This window comes from Periophthalmus magnuspinnatus, chromosome 9, assembly GCF_009829125.3.
Source record: "Periophthalmus magnuspinnatus isolate fPerMag1 chromosome 9, fPerMag1.2.pri, whole genome shotgun sequence".
NCBI classification, from domain to species: domain Eukaryota; kingdom Metazoa; phylum Chordata; class Actinopteri; order Gobiiformes; family Gobiidae; genus Periophthalmus; species Periophthalmus magnuspinnatus.
In genome coordinates this window covers 13,578,297-13,597,008 of record NC_047134.1, presented here as the reverse complement: position 1 = coordinate 13,597,008, position 18,712 = coordinate 13,578,297, and the positions used below count along the sequence as shown (strand labels likewise).

The window sequence follows — 18,712 nt, the reverse complement described above, 5'->3', positions numbered from 1 at the left end:
CCACACTTAAATAATACAAAGAAGATAATTTGTGAAATTCATTGCTAGTGGTCACAATGATATACCTGAATGCCTGGAAGAGATAAAACTCCACTAATTTGTGTCACCTGATCTGAAAGTCATCCTCCTGAGACATTTTTTACTGAACCTCTCTAATTTTGACTCTCCCCCTCCATCCTTGACCCCCTTCTCTGACTCCCTCTTTTATCTGAAATAATCTCTGAGCCACGGTGGTTTCTATTCATCAGAGCAGAAAAGAAGCAGGCACTGACATTGATAAAAAAAATACCATCTGTGCCTCCCAGGGGTAAACGGAGTGAGGAAAGCGAGAGGCGGGCCTCGTGGTGTCCCTCTTGTCCACCCTTGTCAATGCCATTTCAATTGAAAAGCACAGTGGTAATTAAATTCCAGCAGGGGTTAGGGGCGAATGTGTGGCGTGCTGACGGGGGGTTGCCCTGACATAAAGATGACACAATTCAAGAGGACAGAGGCGGATGCTGGGCAAAATAAAAGAGAGGGTGACAAATGTGTTTTTTTTCTACCAGATTTGAGCTTCTTAAGTCTTCACAACATTTGATAAATACAGAATAAATTCATGCAAATTCCTAAATTTAAGATTTTTGATTTGGACTTGCCATTTATGCTATGTCGTAATGCTTTTAGAGTGATAAGGTGGAGAAAGCTGTAAGTGTCAGCACTAATTTGTGACTCACAGAGAGATGCTGGTTCATGATTCATATTTCACTTCCACTAATCCAGAGGCTCCCAAGAGGCCACTCAGTCCTGTTGTCCTTTTGTCCTCATCCTCTGTTAGCAGAACAACACTTATGTTACTAGTATAAATACATTAATACACCACTGAAGTTAAAAATAAATATTTTATTTATTGGATGATTTTTACAAACTGAAAACAGAACAGAAGTACACAGTGTTTTCCTCCGAGACTCATACCTTCAAATAATAATTCAAACAATTCCTAGAAATGAAAACAGGTTATCCAATGTGAACAAATCAATTACTTACGCTAATACTAAACTTTTTTTTAAATCTCTGTGGCAATCATACATGTACCTCTACAGCCATCTATTGGCCAAAACAAGCATTACCAAAGCCAAACACCCGTTTTTACTATGGTTTCAAATAAATGATCAGAATTGACAAACATATTACAATTACATCAATTTGCATGAGCTACAAAAATGACAACTTAGAAACAGATAATAATTACAGTTTATGGAAATGAGAAATGAGCTGACATTGTGTACTTGGGTAAGATACCCAGCTGAATAAGAATAAGTAAGAATGTGGTGTGCGATTCCAGATGGTGAGAGAGGCTTTTTGTGCAAACTGGCGGCCCAGGGCAACTATGGCTGACGAGTGAGGACACTGAATGCATAATGAAATGTAAAGTATCTACTGTATCCATGCGACCACAGAAATAGTCCGTAAGTGGCAGTCAGAGAAGCAGGCAAATAGATTAGTCACTATGGAACTTAAACGGTAAAAGATTTAAATCAGTAATGGTTTAAAATCTCTAAAATGTCATCCTTAACTGCATGTGGCGAGTGCTGCTGAATGCCTGGACCACCAATACTTGTTTCCCAGCAATCAAATCCACAGTCTCTTAGATCTTGCACTGTGCTCTGGACAAGAGATGTGCTGGTTTCTGCAGAAAAAAGTAAAGAAAAGAAAACGTAATAGAACATAATCTTGTAAGCATATTGTCTTGTTGTGTCATTTTTTTCAAAGACATTCGTTTAATTCCAATTATAAAGTTGTACTCCCCATAACTCTGTATATAAGCATGTTTCTGTAACTTTAATTTAAACAACTGGAAATCTGCTTGCAAACAAAAAAACAAGTAAAACAATAATATACCTGACATCAAGGGTCTCCAACCAGTGAGTCTCCAAGCCTTCCAAGGAACTCCCCAAAGGATTTAGGAATTACGGTATACGTATTATGTAGAATCAACTCAAATTTGATTCCTCTCATTAAATGTATGGTTAACACGTGCACTAATAAATATATAATTATTTACGTTTAATACGCATCAAAGTGTATTCCATGCAAGGCTAGTTGTTAACGCTACATTGACTACATTTTTAACTGCTAGCAGAAGTAGGTCTTTGCCATTTCGGTTTAGGGAGATTGGAGACCCCTACCTTACATGAAGCAAGGACCATTAGTCACATACAAAACCTATTACAGCTGAAGTGTTTAAATCTTTAAGAAATCAGAGGTGTAAACTAATATAGAGCTATATGACCTCACCAGGCCTGAGAAGCGTGATGCCACAGCCTCCTCCTCCTGCTCCAGTGAGTTTGCTGTGGAGTCCTCTGGCCAGTGTGACCCGACATAAAGTGTCCAAAGCCGGATGTCCCACCCCCATGACATTGAGGTGGTGTTGATTTATGTCAATGAGCTCCTACAGAAAGTGTAGATTAAAACACATACTTATTGAAAAGTACATAAAAGGAAAAGCTGTACAGAACCTGCATTTTGAGAACATTTTGTTTTGTGATATAAATATACAGCCGAAACCAGGATGTTTATACACAACATAAAAAGACACATACCCCTTTGTTCTCACTGTTTGACATGAAATCAGGCTAAACTTTTCCAGTTTTAGGTCAATTAGGATTACCAAATTATTTCTATTTGCTGAATAATATATTTTTCTGAATAATGGGAGGAGGATTTTATTACAATGTTTCATTACTTTCTTTAGTGTCAGAGGTTTACATATAGTAAGATTAATATGCATTTAAACATGTTGATGTCGGGTCTTTGGAAACTTCTATTGACAACATTTGAATTAATTAGAGACACTTGTGGGTGTGGGTGTATTTGAAGGCACACCTGAAACACACTGCTTCTTTGTGCACCTTCATGGGAAAGTCAAAAGAAATCAGCCAAGATCTCAGGAAGAGAATTGTGGACATGCACAAGTCTGATTTATCCTTGGGTGCAGTTTCCAGATACCTGAAGGTGCCACATTCATCTGTTTAAACAATTATACGCAAGTATAAACACCATGTGAATGTCCAGTCATCATACTGCTGTGGAAGGAAACAGTTTCTGTTTCCCAGAGATGAACATGCTTGGTCCAAAATGTTCATATCAACCCAAGAACAAAAGCAAAAGTCCTTGTAAAGATGCTGCTGAAGCTGGTAACAGTGTGTCATTATCCACAGTGAAATCAGAACTGTACCGACGTGGGCTGAAAGGTCACTCTGCAGGAAGAAGACATTACTCCAAAAGAAACATAAAAAAAGCTAGATTACAGTTTGCAAGTGCACACATGGACAAATATCTTAATTTTTGGAGATATGTCCTTTGGTCTGATGAAACAAGAATTGAACTACTTGGCCATAATGAGCATTTTTAAGTTTGGAGGAAAAAGGGGGAATCTCACAAGCCTGAGAATACCATCCCAACTGTGAAATACAAAGGTAGCAGCATCATGTTGTGGGTTGTGTTTGTTGCAGGAGAGACTGGTTGCACTTCGCAAAATAGATGGCATCATGAGGAAAGAACCTTATGTGGAAATACTGAAGCAACATCTCAAGACATCAGTCAGGAAGCTAAAGTTTGGGCGTAAATGGGTCTTCCAAATGGACAATGACCCGAAGCATGTCATATTGGTTACAATGTGACTTAAGGATAAGGACAAAGTAATATTTTGGAGTGGCCATCACAAAGTCCTCATCTCAGTCCTACTGAAACTGTAACTGCAGACCTGAAAAGGCATGTGCACACAAGGTGGCCTAAAAACCTGGCTCAGTTACACCAGTTCAGTCTGGAGGAATGGGCCAAAAATCCTGATAACTATTGTGAAAAGCTTGTGTAAGGATATAAAAATGTTTGACGCAAGTCATACATTTTGAAGGTAATGGTAATACTAATGAAATGTATGCAAACATCTGTCTAAAAAAATCCTTCTCTCATTATTCTGGCATTTAGCAAATAGAAATCATTTTGGTAATCCTAACTGAACTGAAAAAGTTTATTCTGATTTCATGTCAGACATGAGGAAAAAAAGAGTATTTGTCTTTTTACATAGTGTATGTAAAGTTCTGGTTTCAACTGTATGTAGTAGGTGTAGGATAAATTAGGTACCAATGTTGTACCTCTAGGATGTTGTAGTGCTCTCCGGTAATTGGCTCATGGGTCATTTCTGAAAGTACTTTCTCACAAGTGCAGGAAATGGCATCCACCGAGTCAAGCACAGGGGTCATAATTGTAGGAAACTGTTATGGGGAAAACAAGTAAAACATAAATGAATTACTAAAGTAGCACATGAATACAGACCTCAGACACTCAAACTTAAAAATGTCCCAATAAAGATAGCTCAAATGCACCCTCAGTCAATTAGGTCTGCACATGGGCCTGTACCAAGGTACAGCTCACAGAAGCAATGATAATATCTTAATTTTAATAATTTATGAAAGAAAGAACACCTTGATATGTACTAGAGTAACTAATGTAAAGTTAACATGGCCATTATATTAAATACAAAGTAGTTACATATGAGAAAAGGAGAAACAGTTGCACCTTATTAATTTTGTCCTTCACTCCAGCCACAAGTACTTTAGTGCTACGAGGTACTTTGGTGTTAGTCAGTAGGATTCTTAATAATGGTACTCTGTGAAAAAAACACACATTTATAGTACAAGTAATAAAAACACACTACCGCAATTGTGTAATACCATATGCATACCTGCTTAGTGGTATAATTTTTCCCTGAGAGAAATCTCAACATACCACCTACAAAAAATTATTTTAAAGTCTTAAACAAAAATGTTGTAACAAAATATTTCATAATTTTATTTTGAGGACGGTCAACTCACCCCAAGTTCCAACAGCATTGTCAACTCCTGAAGGATTTGCCATGAATGATCATCTCCCCTTGAAACGCCCAACTGTTTGATTAGCTCTAGGTCCCTCCTGACACCACCTGTAACAAATCAACTGTAAGCAAAGGTTTGCAACAGCTGCTCTCTCCTGCTACACCGACAACATGTTCCTTCTGCCATTTTGTAATGCACATAATGGCACGTAGAGGCACGTAGTGGCACATTAACAAATGGGGAACAGTGGAAGTCCTGTGTCATTTATGGCATTGAAATATCCACAGTGACTTGATAAATTTCAACTATCTCAGGGTCTTGTTCACAAGTGAGGGAATAATGGAAATAGGGTAAGGACTTCAGCGGAAGAAAATGGACAGATGGATGGACTTTATAGAAAGGGTAGTGTGGGTGGGGAATGTGCGCATGTAGTTGAGCATAGCGCTGCATTAAACAGAGAGCATCTCCACACACATGTAGATTAAATTATTTGAGTTTATATTGTCATATCACAATCCACAACCCTAAATTATCAGCTCATTAGTCACACTTTGAACAACAGAAGCATTTCTGCATTACCTTACCTGGCAGTGTGTTCTGATTCTCTAAGAGGTGCAGTGATAGCTCCACTTGCACAGAGCAGAGCTGCAGCCAAACAAACAGAGAAGGCAGCACTGGATCCTAGTCCTGCTCCAGTAGGAAGCTCAGACCACACAGTCACTGTCAAGCTGGGTAGTTCACTACAAGAATAAAAAGTAGACATGCTCAGAGTGAATTAGACTAGCGTCAAAAAGGTTAAACATTTTGACGCTAGCACTTTAATAAACCATTCTTAAAAAATAATTTTAAGATGGCAATTCCCTTGCCTGTTCAGCATTAATAGAAACTATTTATTATTTCTCAAAATGTTTTATTTGTTTCCTTTTGATGCTAGATAGCTGAATTGAAGTGGACACAGACTGCTGTTAAAAACATGAAGCAGCCCTTACCCTGTTCCAAAGATGGAATAATAAATGTAAAGGAATGCCAAAGTAGCCATATTGGATGTGTCCAAGTTTCCATTTGTTACTCCAACAAACTCCCGCAGACACTTCACTAATTCAGCATTCAGAAGTTTGCCATCTTCCTTTTTACCTGGCATAAAAAACGAAATAATTAGTAGTTGAAGACACTTCAATTTCTAAACAACAAAAAAAAAAGAATAGAAGCCTTTCAACACAGTTTCGGTGATAGAGTAGAGGTACACAGAGAGTGTTGTTGTATGTAATTATTAATACTAATGTGCCTCTCACCACAAGTGTCAGGAACAAGCAGCTTCAGTTCCGTCAGATCCCAACACAGTAAGGTGCTGATATTGGGAAAGTTGATGCAAACTTTACCATCACTAGTAGCTTTTAGTCTTAAATACGTTCTCAGATTCAAACTGACTGCAAGGGCCATCTGGAAGCACATAATAAAATTATTATTTTAGCCCACTTACATTATTTACATGGAAGATATTGCTTAAAGATACCTTCCCGTGCACAACAGCATGTTCTCCATGTAGTATTGCCTTCCCTGGAGCAGACAGGATGCATTCCTTTACATGCATTACAACAGTGTTTCGTGTCCGATTGAAACAGGGCAAACAGGTCACTTGGTCCACAAACTCACCGCTTGTATTATTAGCAATACTAGCTACTTTTAGCTCACGTTAATCTCCTGAATCTTCAACGGCGAATCCTTCATAACAAACCCTACGTTGTCTATACAAATTCAGTCTACATTAAGGTCAGATTTAATCTGAAACCCACTCCAAAGAAACATTCACATCACTTTGACACTCTAGAGTACCTCTGTCGTGTGTAAAAATGCACCAAAACACTCGGAAATGGGATGGTTGTTGCCTCGTTTTCCAAGATCCAATCAGCGAAAAAGCTCGTGATACGTTTCCTGCGCTGTCCAACCGCCGCTCCGCTGTGTCACATCACACAACCAATCGGACCACACTGAAGACACGCCCACAAAGACCCCACAGACACGCCCATAGACACGCCCACAGACTACAGGAACACGTTTGTGTCAAGTTGTTTATGCTAACAAAGCTAGCTAGCTTCTCTTTCATCATGACTGTTTTGATAAAACCTGGTCACGTTCGCCTCGGGATGAGAATACTTATGTCCGCTCATCGCAGCTGTAGGGTGGTATTTTCAAAGAGAAGGTACAATGATTTTTTTATTTGGATTTTTTGGTTTGTTTAGACTAACTGTGATAGCCAGGCTAATAGAATCTTGTGCTAATATGTCATTCATGAGTGACTGTAAATTAACCTCATCAAAATATTTTCATAAGTTACACCAGTGAGGAGAATAGCAAAATACCCAAAATATACACTAAAACTGGAGATAAAGGTAATCAGACTCACACTGTTGGAATACTGTCAAACAATATCAGTACTATTTATTTTATTTTATTTTATTTTTTTCCAAAGGGTTCTCCAGCACTTTTACAGGAGAAAGGAGACCAAAGGAAAACCAAATCTTTGAGGCTTTGGGAAATACAGATGAACTGTCATCAGCTATTGGGTAATCTCTTTGTCTCTTTGTCATTTAAAACAATAACGTTGTTGTTGTTGTTAACTAACTCAGAATTGACGTTACGTTACAGTTTGGCCAGAGAATATTGTCTTGAAAAAGGTCATACATTCACAGACCAGCTTGACAAGGTTTTTGTTTGCATACATTTCCAACACATTTTTGATGCATATCTAACATTATAATTTTGGTATTTTGAACAGATACAGTGTATTTTACAAGATGTGGGCTCTAACATTGCCACACCTCAATCATCAGCAAGAGAAATTCACATAAGTGAGTTTTTATTTGTGTCACTTTACATTCAATTTGTATGTTAAATATTGGTATGTTTCATTCTAGAAAGAACAGAGTTTACCAATTCATCAACTGCAGACTTGGAAAACTGGATAGATCAATTTACAGAAGAACTTCCACCACTGACACATTTTATCCTACCTGTAAGGCAGTGCATTCACTAGCAAAATGTGTTGATAAACATTTTTCTTATTGTAATACATTATTGCTTCACAGTCTGGAGGAAAGAGCAGTGCCACTTTGCACTTAGCACGGACCATATGCCGAAGAGCAGAACGCAGGTAAGCCTTAAGTGATCTTTGAAGTGAGTCCAAGTCTGTTTTTTGTATTGTTTTAACAGTTTGATTCCGATGCAGTGTAGCGCCAATTGTTCGATCTGGGGAGGCAGATCCAGATGTTGCCAAGTTTTTAAACCGGCAAGTAAAATATATTTTACAAACATAATTTCCTTAATACATTAATAATCCATGTTTTTTCCATTTAGATTAAGTGACTACCTTTTCACTGTAGCCAGATATGCTGCAATGAAAGAAGGCAAAGAGGAAAAAATCTACCTGAGGCCAGAATAACCAAAGGGTAAAAGACATTTTTATTACTTGCTTCTTTTGACTAGGTTATAAATATCCTTTGATGTTTGATGTCACAAATCTATGATAATGTGTTATAATATTGCATAGTATGACAGTAACTTTTTTTAAAACATATTTATAATGTTACAAGTATCGTATTGCTGTCTTCTTCATTCACAGGATCTGGCACCAGCCCTGACTTCTTTAGGACAGAGTTCTGGCCCATGCCATTAAAGATGAGGTGTGCTCCTCATATGTTGGGTAGCACAGATATGTGACACACTCAAATCGTAGACTAAGCAGACATGATTTCTTGTGAGAAAATGTGTCCATGATAGGATCCTGTTCCAGTGGCACTTGTTCATGGCATGGCAATTTATTTGAACAATAAAAGGATCAAAGGAATCCTACACTTACTTCCCACACCACCAAATGGACCATGTTATCATGAGTCAGACAGCTTCCACTAGAGGTCTCATTCATCAGTTGCGAGATGACCTGCAGCAGAAACAAATATGAGCCAAATATTTGCACACTGTTCATTGTTCATATAATTGTGTGGTTATATTGGTTATTTTTATTATTTTGTTTTTTTTTTAACCATCACACTGTGGTCTTTTAATCTATTTAAGCAGATTATTTTACCTTGCTGTTCTTGGTGTAATGATACACAGGAGTTTCTGTTGCTTGTTGATGAAGCAATAGGCTTTACCTATATTTTGCACAGAGAGAAGTGGAAGCACTGGGTCAAACACATTTTGCTGCATTATTAGATCAGGGTTCACTGCATCTGTCAAATTAGTTGGTGCAACATTGTTCTGTTATTATGGCATTGTGTTTTGAATAAACCTGTAGATATTTAATTTAGTTTTGCTGAAAATTTCTGCATTAAGAACGCAACAAAAGCTTGGCAAAGCGACTCTTAGGGGTCCGGCCCAAAGAATTGCATAAGGCAGAACTTCATGGTCTGCACTAGTCGAACTTGTACATTTTTATTGCACCAAATGTAGTCTGAGGCCACCAAGCTCTGTCCAGCATTGTGAAACTTCGCTCAGGCAATGTGCTGCGCTGTGGTGACAATGTCACAGTGCAGTGGTCCACATAAGATGGGTTCTTCCTTGTCAAAACCAGGGTGACAGGTGTGAGTGTGAGGGCTGCGGCCTGTGCTATTATGTTCCCATCCTCACAGGCTCCTGTTATTGAACATCTGTTAATTTCTTAATCTAAAAATAAATATGAAATTGTGAATGATAGACATTTCTTTTCTGATTTTACCTCTGAAGAACACAAAGAAGTTCCACAGTGTTGGATAAATAATTTTGGAAATCACATGGAAACATTCCTTGCAAACAACAGTAGGTATCAGATTACATTGTATTTGAACAATATCAGTAGAAACACTGTAACAAAAGGTCCAAAGGAAATATATGATGGAGGAGGTCAGCTGTGTTAACTATGTACTCTGGATTTATGATCACAGTTTCCTGAATAAAAATACATAAAATAAATTACACCAAACATTTGCTGTACACTTATACAACTCATGGTTTTGCTGCACCTGCTGTTATGGTCCTGACCAATGGCAGTGGACACATTTGGACAGGACTATACCAGCCTCTCACAATGAATACCACGCCCAGTGGCTCACTGACCTTGCAACAGTGATCCAATGTTGTAGACTAGAATAAAAAATAATGCAAAATTAAACTTACTCAAAATGCTCTCAACTCAAAGGATTACATCACAGTCAACCAGTCAAAAATACTTAAATCCAACACAATTAAAGGCCTTGTCTCAAAGAGACAGAATGTATTTATGTACGTTTGGAAGTTGGTTTACTGCACATTGACTCACCAAGTTTCTTTCAACTGGCTGTGGCTGCATCCATTTCTTTGAGTTTGTTGATGGCATACAGGGCTTCATTTTTGACAAGCATCAGCTCAGGCATGACTTTTAATCTTCATTTGGTAACAAATGCATTGTACCTTATGTGGGTCAAGAGCTTGTGCAAAGCCACATTCATGTTTCTCTAGCATTCGGAAAACTGCCCTGAATTGAGCATGATGTGAGCTCTGCTTATGTGAGCTCTGCTTTAGAGTGTGCCTGGCCTTAAAAGCAGTCTTGCCCCGTCTGAGCAGATCTGCACTCACTCTCCAGTAGATACATCCTCAAGCATGGTTCACCAAGACTAGTCCTAAAACAACAATACAGTGTTCCACAGCTTTCATTATTTCAATGTACCCTTACCTATTTCTACATACCTTCTGCAAGTTAAATGCACTTTCTCTGAGAAGCATGACAAGCCTTACATTTCACACCCATTTCTCTCAATCAAAACATAGAATGAGGCCTTTTTGAATATTTCAGTGGCTTATAGTGCAATCTGCACAATCCCAGAGGAAAACAGCAGCCAATCAGATGATGGTGACCATTTAAACATTCAAATATTGAGATTTAATTACAGAAAGTTACAGACAATTAACAAATTACATTCATGACTTTATGAGTTACGGTAATAGTTTATGCTAAATGACCAAACATATCTTCTAATTTAGCATGTCTTCTTAGTATTCTAGAATATAAACCATACCTTCTTATCACTTTGAACCAGCGGGACAGAGGGGCTTGGTGGACTGCTTATGGTATTTCAGGTTTAGACTAGGGGTAGCTTCTCTTTTGATGAAATGGAGCAGAAAACACACACTGAAAACAATACACACGTCATAATCCTCAATTCAGGCTAATCTGGAGTGAGACTTTCTTCAGTCTCCAACCAAACTTCAGTGTGACTGCTTGGTACAAATGAGGTAACAGACACCAACACCCACAATATTCTTCCAGAGTAGCTTTTATTTTGTACTAAAAGAATGGAAATCCAAAGTCAGCATTAGCAGTCAACCGGTACATGAAAGTGTTGTCTAGGCTTGACATCATTGATTACTGATGAGAAAACCTCATCACAAAACACGTTTCTGAGGTATGTTTCATCAGCACATCTTCAGCTTAGACATTTATTTTTTAAGACAAAAAAGTTCCTTCAGGATTATCTTTTGTGGCATAGTAGGGTGTATTTACACCACATGAGTTAGTGGCAAAGGATATTAGAAATTAGAAACTTGACAAGTGTCTCAAAAGAGTAAAATCATTTTGCATAATAAAATCACTTGTTAAAAGAGTTAATTTTATAGCTATATTTACCCCTTTTAGCAAAGTCTCTTCCACTGCTTTGAACCCTGTGTGTTACTTTTACGCTAATAAGTTGACATTCCTCCTCTTAAAACATTTCACAGATGAAATAAAGCAGACACTTGTGCAACAATGTAATTTTAAGAAAAGTCTTATCAAGCCTTTGGTTCAAAAACCAATCCCATGACATCATGTTTGAGGTTGTGGCCTCTTGCAATTTTCCACATGGCTTAAAACTTCCAGAGCGCATAGCCCTCCCTTGTGGTTGAGTGGTACAGTGGTTGGTTGTTTTTTTAATGTTTTAGTAATAATAAGTCTACATGTATACATTTACCCATTGCTATGGCTTGCTTCCAGTATACATTAACATGTGTTACAGTCAGACATGATAGGTTGGTTTAATACATGAGGCACTCAGTACTTCATAAAAGTGGAAGTTTCTATAGGTACATATAAACACTATTAGGTATTGTTATAATTAAAGGTTTACCACACAGAGCAAAGTTGTGTCTGCAGATACAAATAAGGAAACATTTCCAGTGTATTTTCCCAGATGTGTAAGATGCTAAAACAACTTTAAATATATATTTTAGCATGGTTATAGCTTTGGCCTCGGCCTTACATTGACATCATACACATTGATCAAACTACTAAAACTAGCTAAAGTCAACCTCTAAGCCAATGGTCAAACCCCAACTGACATTTTTCATGATGTAAAATAGTGTGAGATTGAAATGGGAGATAATGCAATAGGACAGTGTTTTTGAGGAACTACTCCTAAATAAACAGACATAAAGATGCATCAACTTTAGTGTAACATTGTAAGATCCATCCAATATCGGGTAAAAATGTTCTGGATAATGGGATCCAAGCTTTTAATATTAACAATGCATCACTTGGTTTCACCAGCATGAATCAACCATGTATGTATTGGCTCGCATCTGTATTGCTTTCCTGTGTTACACCCAAGGATGATTTTGTTAGGCCTGAGAAACAGATTCAGCCATGGTCTATCACAATTTAAATCGACATATTATATTTTTGGAGTGGAAGAAGAGAGGTCCTAAAAACAGATTGTGCCGCTAAAACAACACTTTACAGTGGGCTGAAGGGCCTCAGATGTTGAGATCCATCCACTGAATCCAGTCTGTAGTTTCATTTTTTTCTGGCAGCTGCACTGGTCAGCTCAGGCTCTCGAGAGCCCGGCTGCTTGTGACCACCCTCCTGTGCAGACAGGTTGTGTGCTAAAGAGTCAGGAGAGCTCAAAGCCTGTGTTCATGCTTATGGCATATCTCAGTTTATCACGTAAAATGCTCTTCTTGCTGTAATTGGGCAGCTTGAGCAGGTTGAAGCATGTTGATGAAGTAGGAAGTCGACCACCAGGTTCCTTCTTACGAATAGTGAAAAAACCCCTAAGGACACTGCCCAGTGTGTCTCCAGTGTCCTATACAAAAAGATTAAAAAAAAAAAAAATACTATTGCACTTTTAAACAATTTGGCTACGCAATTACATGGTCACACTCTTACCTGATCATCTGAAACCTCTACACAGCGGATGGAAAATGGTGGTTTGAGGTAGGCAAACCCAAGAAGTGGTGGCCTTGAACAGCTGGTGACAAACTATAAAAAAAAATCAGCATTATTTTAGCTTTAACAAAAAATCTTCCTGACTAATTAATTAAGCTTGCATTAACTAAACTTGCTTACTTTGAGGAACATGGCCCTCTCCTCTGCGTTGAAGTCACTTGACAAAATGTCCCAGAGCCAGATGATAACACGATGGCTGCTGTGAAACCCTCCATAGTACACAGTGTGTTTCCTAAAAGACACAATTTCATAGGGGCATGGATGTTTACTTACAATGTGTAATTTCATAAGCAATAAAAAACATACTTGAGGTCATCTAGATCAATCTCAGCATTATCTCCTGAGATGAGGCGCTGGACTTCGGGAGTGGAAAACATATGCAGCCACTCAGGATTTATAATACTGCGGAAGCCACGGATGAAGGCAATTGTTTGATCTTTAATCTGTGTGTGCATTCGAAAGTGAGCCATGAGGTGGATGTAGCTGATCCTATAATGGAAAGAAATAATTTACTCAACAAGAAGCATCCAAACACATTTTTTTTAAATGGCATACAGTTTGTGATCAAACATATTACGTACTTATTCTCATTGGTGACTGGCATTGTTTTTCCTCCAGGTATTAATTCATGGCAAACCAGCTGAAAGATGAAATAACATTCAAATAATTAGTTTCATTGTTATATTTTACTTTATATTCTTACCTGCCCCATCACATCCTCATCATAAGACAGTGTAAGTCCTAGATCCCCCACATCTCCATCATAACGCTGAAAAAATAAACATAAAACATTTTGAAGCAGATGCAGCAATACTGTTTCTAAAAGCAATTTACCTTTATTGATGTAAGGTTTTTGTAAAACTCAGAGTCCAGTGATGGCAGCTCATCAATAGAGCTGTAGAATGAGCTGTGATGGTGACCCAAGACTTGGCTCAGAAAAAAGGAGGCGAAGGGGACATCAACAACTATTCCCTTCATACACAGAAAAATCTATTATCAGAACATAGAATAAAAAAGAGAATTTTCCCCCAGTCAAGTATACTTTACCTCATACACCGCCTTCCCAAGCATCTTTCCCACAAACTCAAACAAATGCAGGTGGTTTTCATGAATATATGATGTGGGAGAAGGATAAAGTCGTTCGTTTCCACTTGTTGTCTACAAAAAATATATTTTTCAGAAGTTACTCATTAGACTAGTATATATCTATAGAAGGAATGCATATTATTTACTCAACTGACCTTGAAGAGGTTTAGAGCAGGATTGAACACTTTCTTAATAATCTCCTCTAAAAACTCTTTAAATACACCATCCTGGTCTATTCCAGCCTCATCTACTCCCAAGTCATTTACAAACTTCACTCGAATTACACCTTTGATAGAATTGACAGGCAATCTACGCAGTTGGTCATATCCATCCTAAAATAAGAATTGCAGCTGATAAAAGTAGCCCAAAAGTAGGGAAATTTGTAAATAGATGTAATTTTTCATACCTCTAACATCCTTGAGCGACGAATAGTTATATGAGTGACATGAGGTGATGCGGAACTTGTCTCTACCAATCCTAAAGTTTCCTTTTCTTTTGTCACAATATTTCGAAACAGCAGCACTCTCTTCAGTAACAAAAACAAAACCCATTTAGTTAATTTAGTTGTTAAAGTGACGAGAAGAAATAAAATACGAGAAGAAAGAAACTTACATTTTTATGAGGAATGACATGTGGTATGTACTGCAATAAAAGTTGGGCTCTCTTCTTCCCTTTCTCCAGTTCTTGGAATAACAAACTAGGCTTCAAATCCCTATGTAAAAAGATGGGCTATGAGTTTGTTCCCAATGGATGCTACTTGTGTTGTTAAAAGTTGCATTACTTGCGTAACCAGTGTTCATCAGGTGTGAATCTTCTTCGGCAGTCCCGCTCGTAAAGCACCATTAACCAGCCATGGACACTGTGAAATAACTCCAGTTTTTCTCCTTTTGCATTTTCTACAGCAAATGTAAAGAGTGTGATGCAAAAATTTGAAGGTTGGAACAAAGCTATGTTGTACAAAAAACATATTTACCTAAAATGCCATCCCAGATCATCTTAAAGACAAATGTGTTCAGAAACGAGGAAATGGTGATGAGTTCCTCAATCTTAAAAGATGTTTGTTCTTCATAGACCTCAATGTCATCCAAAATACTGTAGCAGAAAAAGATGCATCATTATTAAATACATTATAAATAAATGTATTTCAAATCTATTTTAAAATATGAGAATTACGTGATAAGGTGTCGCGAACAGTCACAGAAAAGCATCAGCATGGCCAGGAGCTGTTTGGACTCCTCTGTATCATTATTTAGACACTCCATAAATAGTTTGAGACCACCTTGTGGACCAAGCTCACAGATAAAGGCCCATAGCTTAGGCAGAAGGTCATCCAGATGTGTTAGACCTGAGGAAAACAAATATACATAAATGAATGCTGTAAATTACAGTTTTTTGGAGTGATGCCTTTAATAGGCAGACCTGTGAGTATCTGAAGTCGTATCTGTGTTAGTGTAGACAGAGCAGTCTGGTAGAGCACACAAATACTGCACCACTTTCTGAACTTCTTGCAGAATCAACACGCTTTCCTCCAACTGGCTTCAAGATATTTCGGTACAGAGGCTGACTTCTGAAAAGCTCGTTTGAAGAGGTCTGAGCGTAAACATGAAAACACAAATATAATGTCCAAATTATATTTAAAATTGTAATATTGCAAAAGTGTTGATTTGTTGAATACTGACTCACTTTTAACTGGTAGATTGTTTTGTGATGTGCTAGGTTGGGGTGATTGGGGTGGTGGAGGAGTAGGTTCTTGGCTCTCCAGTTTTTTTGAAAGCACATCACTAAAGAGCGTACGTATAATTGAAACACCCCACAGGTTTTGAAGTTGTTTTGTCACCAATGGCATGGACTCATTCAAGCTAAAAACATAAATGAGAAATAAATAGTTAAATGAGTACATTTAATTACAGTAATTATAAAATTCACGAATGTTTTTCCCCATACCCATAAGTCAACACTTTGGGAAAACCAGCCCAGGACAGGATGCCAATGAGTGAGGTTTGACTTCTTTTGGGAGACATATCTCTGACAGTATGACAATATGTCAGTAAGATCCTTCACAAAGTGACTTGCCTCTTCTTCTAGGACTTTCTCATTATAGTATCCCAGGTGAATGAGGTTTCCTTGAAAAGTAAAACATAAAGTATCAGTGTAATACAACATTACATTGAATGTTTTTGAATGTACAATACCTAGTAAGCAGAGGGTATGACTTCCCTCTAAACACACACATATATCTGAGCATTGTTCTTCCCGGCTGAGAACAAGATAAATTTCCGTAGGAGGTTGTGAGTCTGAATGGTTGCCATACACTGTGAAAATAACAGTTTTTAGTTTTAAGATCTATGTATGCTGTACAAAAAATGAAATAACAATACATAGTTGTGATTTCAACACATACCTCTGGTGTGAGGACATTGAGGTGGTGGACAACTGCTGGTACTGACATAATGTGCAACAGGAATGATCTCAGTAGGTTATCAGAAAAGTGTGCAGCAAGAACTGGTCTAAAAACACAAAAATAAAGAAGTTGAGCATAAAATATCCTCCATCAATTACATTTACGCTTACTGACCTCAACGCCAGGGTGAAGATTGCAGTTAGAGTTCCTTTAGAGAGAGATGGCCTTGAACGAGCTAGGCCATTGGTCAGTAAAATCTAAAGGACAAGAAATGTATATTGAAATGCAGTTGAGTACAAGTGTATTGTTTTCTACAGCAATACATTACTATATGTAAGTCTAACCTGTAATACTGAATAGAACCCTTTTTGGTTGAGATGCCCCATAATATTTTCACAGATTCTTGTTAAAGCAGGTTTTAGAGCATCACCTGAAATTTAACAGGGATGAACGGCATAATGAATCTTAGTATGTTTTGGATATAATATAGTTAAGTAATTTGGTATTTACCTTTTCCTCTGACTATTCGCCAAGTAGAAGTGTCAGTGAAAGTCACCAGCATGGTGAGATATAAGGTTATGATTTTATTGTCCTGAAGTATGTCAGGCTGCAAATTAAAAAGGAGTATTAGTTTGACATAATATTGTAATATAGTATAGTAGTAATAGTATTGTTTGTTTATGCTGACAAACACACCTTTAATTTTTTAAGCAAAACACAACAAGTCCACAATACATCCTTTATCTGTTTGAGCCAGGCAATAGTGAGGTCTTTAGAAAGTGCCAAAGACACATACCAGACCTGTAGATGGAACAATTGCATGATTGAAAGTAATTTCAATTGATTAGACAAAGGGCTTGATACTTCAGCAGTGAAAATGGTAAATGTTCTTACTTTAGACTCATTTTCAACCTCCATACTGGCAAGAATAGCACGGCACAGCTTCTCAAATCTCTATTAAAAAAGCAGTAATTCATGATAATGTCTCTGTCTATTATTTAAATGAATGTAAACCCTTGCACAAAATCAATACTCTTGCTCAAAATCAATATTGATATTTATTGACTCACATGCTTGTCTTCTTGATGGTATATGAATAATAATTTCCGGGCAATTTTAAAAATAGAAAGTGCATTTCTTTTTGATGTGGTCGTCTCAGAGTTTTCAAAATATTCATCAATCTCTTTTCTGATTAAAAAAAACAACACACAAGTAAGGGCTCACTCCAGAGTGGTTAGCTGAATAAAACATAAATGTTTAATTCTTATCACCTTATTTCCTTTTGGAGCTTGGAGCGACAGAGAAAACCTCTTACAACAGCTTGAATAGTGGTTGCTGCTTTCTCCTTTTCCTTCTGCCCTTTCCTCTCCTCCCTGGCTTGTCTGGCTTTATCCAGAAACTCAGATTTGGAACTTTGAGGAACAGTAAACATTGTGCCCCCTGTAAATAATAAAGATTTGTGATCACAGTATACTGGTATTGCCAAAATAACACAAATACATTTTCACCACATGTAAACATTTCAGTGTAGGTCTACTTACATTCAGTGTTTTCCCAAATAAAATGTTCTTTGAGCCTAGGGGCTCACCCTTTACTATAGCTTCTTATTCATCTGGTGGTCTTCACATTTCTTGCAAGTGCAAGTCATATCACAGACGAATGCCAACATGTCATTTTAGAGCTAAGGTCGCAGGATGCAGTAAAATAGACTGAGGGAGTTAGCAAACGGAGGTGGTACAGTTGCTACTAGGCTTGCTACAACATCAGATTCGGTATAGATTTTCACATCCAATAGTAGACTGTAATTATTTCCTTGGCGTTTAATATTCGGTCATTGATGATTACCGTAATTAACGCGCAGACAACCCACCGTAATGAAACGTAAACAATGCCAAAATCTTCGTCTTGTCTAACTGACTACAGCCATTAATCCCTTGTGTCGCATCAAATGTTTCCGGATAGTTGTTAATGAGTCTCAAACTGTAAACGTAGCTGCTATTGTTTTTATGTTTGCGCAGTTGCCAATATCGTTCTGCTGCTTAAGCGATTAGTATACCCTTTGCTTAAGTTGACAAGGTAATAACCCGTTTTTGGAGGGTCTGAGGAGGACTGTTTTCACGGTTACACATCCCAAGCGGAAATGTGTGGAAAGGCCACTGT

At 37.7% G+C, this 18,712-nt stretch overlaps 5 protein-coding genes across 5 annotated transcripts in view; 1 reads left to right on the top strand and 4 right to left on the bottom strand.

The window, feature by feature from the left end:
- The window catches only part of fam222aa (family with sequence similarity 222 member Aa), a 67,096-nt gene extending 66,209 nt beyond the window's left edge, over positions 1-887 (bottom strand). The window contains exon 1 of the mRNA XM_055224185.1: positions 714-887. The gene's annotated coding sequence lies outside the window, so the exon portion shown is untranslated. The remainder of the gene's footprint in view (positions 1-713) is intronic.
- A 239-nt stretch (positions 888-1,126) lies between these two features.
- mvk (mevalonate kinase) lies at positions 1,127-6,750 on the bottom strand. Its single transcript, XM_033973314.2, is given in 13 exon segments — positions 1,127-1,666; positions 2,275-2,428; positions 4,134-4,253; positions 4,558-4,648; positions 4,724-4,746; positions 4,748-4,770; positions 4,854-4,890; positions 4,892-4,933; positions 4,936-4,960; positions 5,438-5,593; positions 5,843-5,987; positions 6,146-6,293; positions 6,367-6,750. Coding segments are annotated over 13 exon segments (1,194 nt in total). The 5' UTR covers positions 6,445-6,750; the 3' UTR covers positions 1,127-1,514.
- A 146-nt stretch (positions 6,751-6,896) lies between these two features.
- mmab (metabolism of cobalamin associated B) lies at positions 6,897-9,226 on the top strand. The gene is made up of 10 exons (XM_033972499.2): positions 6,897-7,053; positions 7,185-7,243; positions 7,324-7,417; positions 7,500-7,557; positions 7,630-7,702; positions 7,769-7,866; positions 7,940-8,004; positions 8,080-8,139; positions 8,208-8,299; positions 8,473-9,226. Exons 1-9 carry the CDS (start codon positions 6,926-6,928, stop codon positions 8,290-8,292), a joined length of 720 nt encoding a protein of 239 aa, XP_033828390.2. The 5' UTR covers positions 6,897-6,925; the 3' UTR covers positions 8,293-8,299; positions 8,473-9,226.
- Positions 8,467-11,017, bottom strand: aldh3b2 (aldehyde dehydrogenase 3 family, member B2). The gene is given in 12 exon segments (XM_055224222.1): positions 8,467-8,790; positions 8,938-8,957; positions 8,960-9,206; positions 9,209-9,382; positions 9,385-9,499; positions 9,700-9,776; positions 9,849-9,971; positions 10,147-10,194; positions 10,196-10,270; positions 10,272-10,442; positions 10,444-10,486; positions 11,013-11,017. Coding segments are annotated over 12 exon segments (1,422 nt in total).
- A 105-nt stretch (positions 11,018-11,122) lies between these two features.
- Positions 11,123-18,669, bottom strand: ube3b (ubiquitin protein ligase E3B). The gene is given in 30 exon segments (XM_033972300.2): positions 11,123-12,922; positions 13,006-13,098; positions 13,186-13,297; positions 13,372-13,554; positions 13,647-13,705; positions 13,769-13,834; positions 13,900-14,037; positions 14,113-14,223; positions 14,307-14,483; positions 14,558-14,677; positions 14,764-14,863; positions 14,933-15,047; positions 15,125-15,243; positions 15,325-15,496; positions 15,571-15,655; positions 15,658-15,702; positions 15,704-15,741; positions 15,835-16,016; positions 16,103-16,274; positions 16,344-16,412; positions 16,415-16,463; positions 16,553-16,658; positions 16,727-16,809; positions 16,897-16,982; positions 17,063-17,159; positions 17,249-17,353; positions 17,447-17,506; positions 17,623-17,740; positions 17,824-17,992; positions 18,094-18,669. Coding segments are annotated over 29 exon segments (3,213 nt in total). The 5' UTR covers positions 17,985-17,992; positions 18,094-18,669; the 3' UTR covers positions 11,123-12,730.
- Between the last annotated feature and the right edge of the window lie 43 nt (positions 18,670-18,712).

What these genes read in the sequence shown, in the direction of transcription:
- mmab (XM_033972499.2), top strand. Translation starts at nt 6,926, where the DNA reads ATGCTAACAAAGCTAGCTAGCTTCTCTTTCATCATGACTGTTTTGATA. An exon ending in GTGGTATTTTCAAAGAGAAG is followed by an intron (nt 7,054 to 7,184) that starts GTACAATGATTT and finishes TATTTTCATAAG; the next exon opens with TTACACCAGTGAGGAGAATA. An exon ending in TCACAGACCAGCTTGACAAG is followed by an intron (nt 7,558 to 7,629) that starts GTTTTTGTTTGC and finishes TATTTTGAACAG; the next exon opens with ATACAGTGTATTTTACAAGA.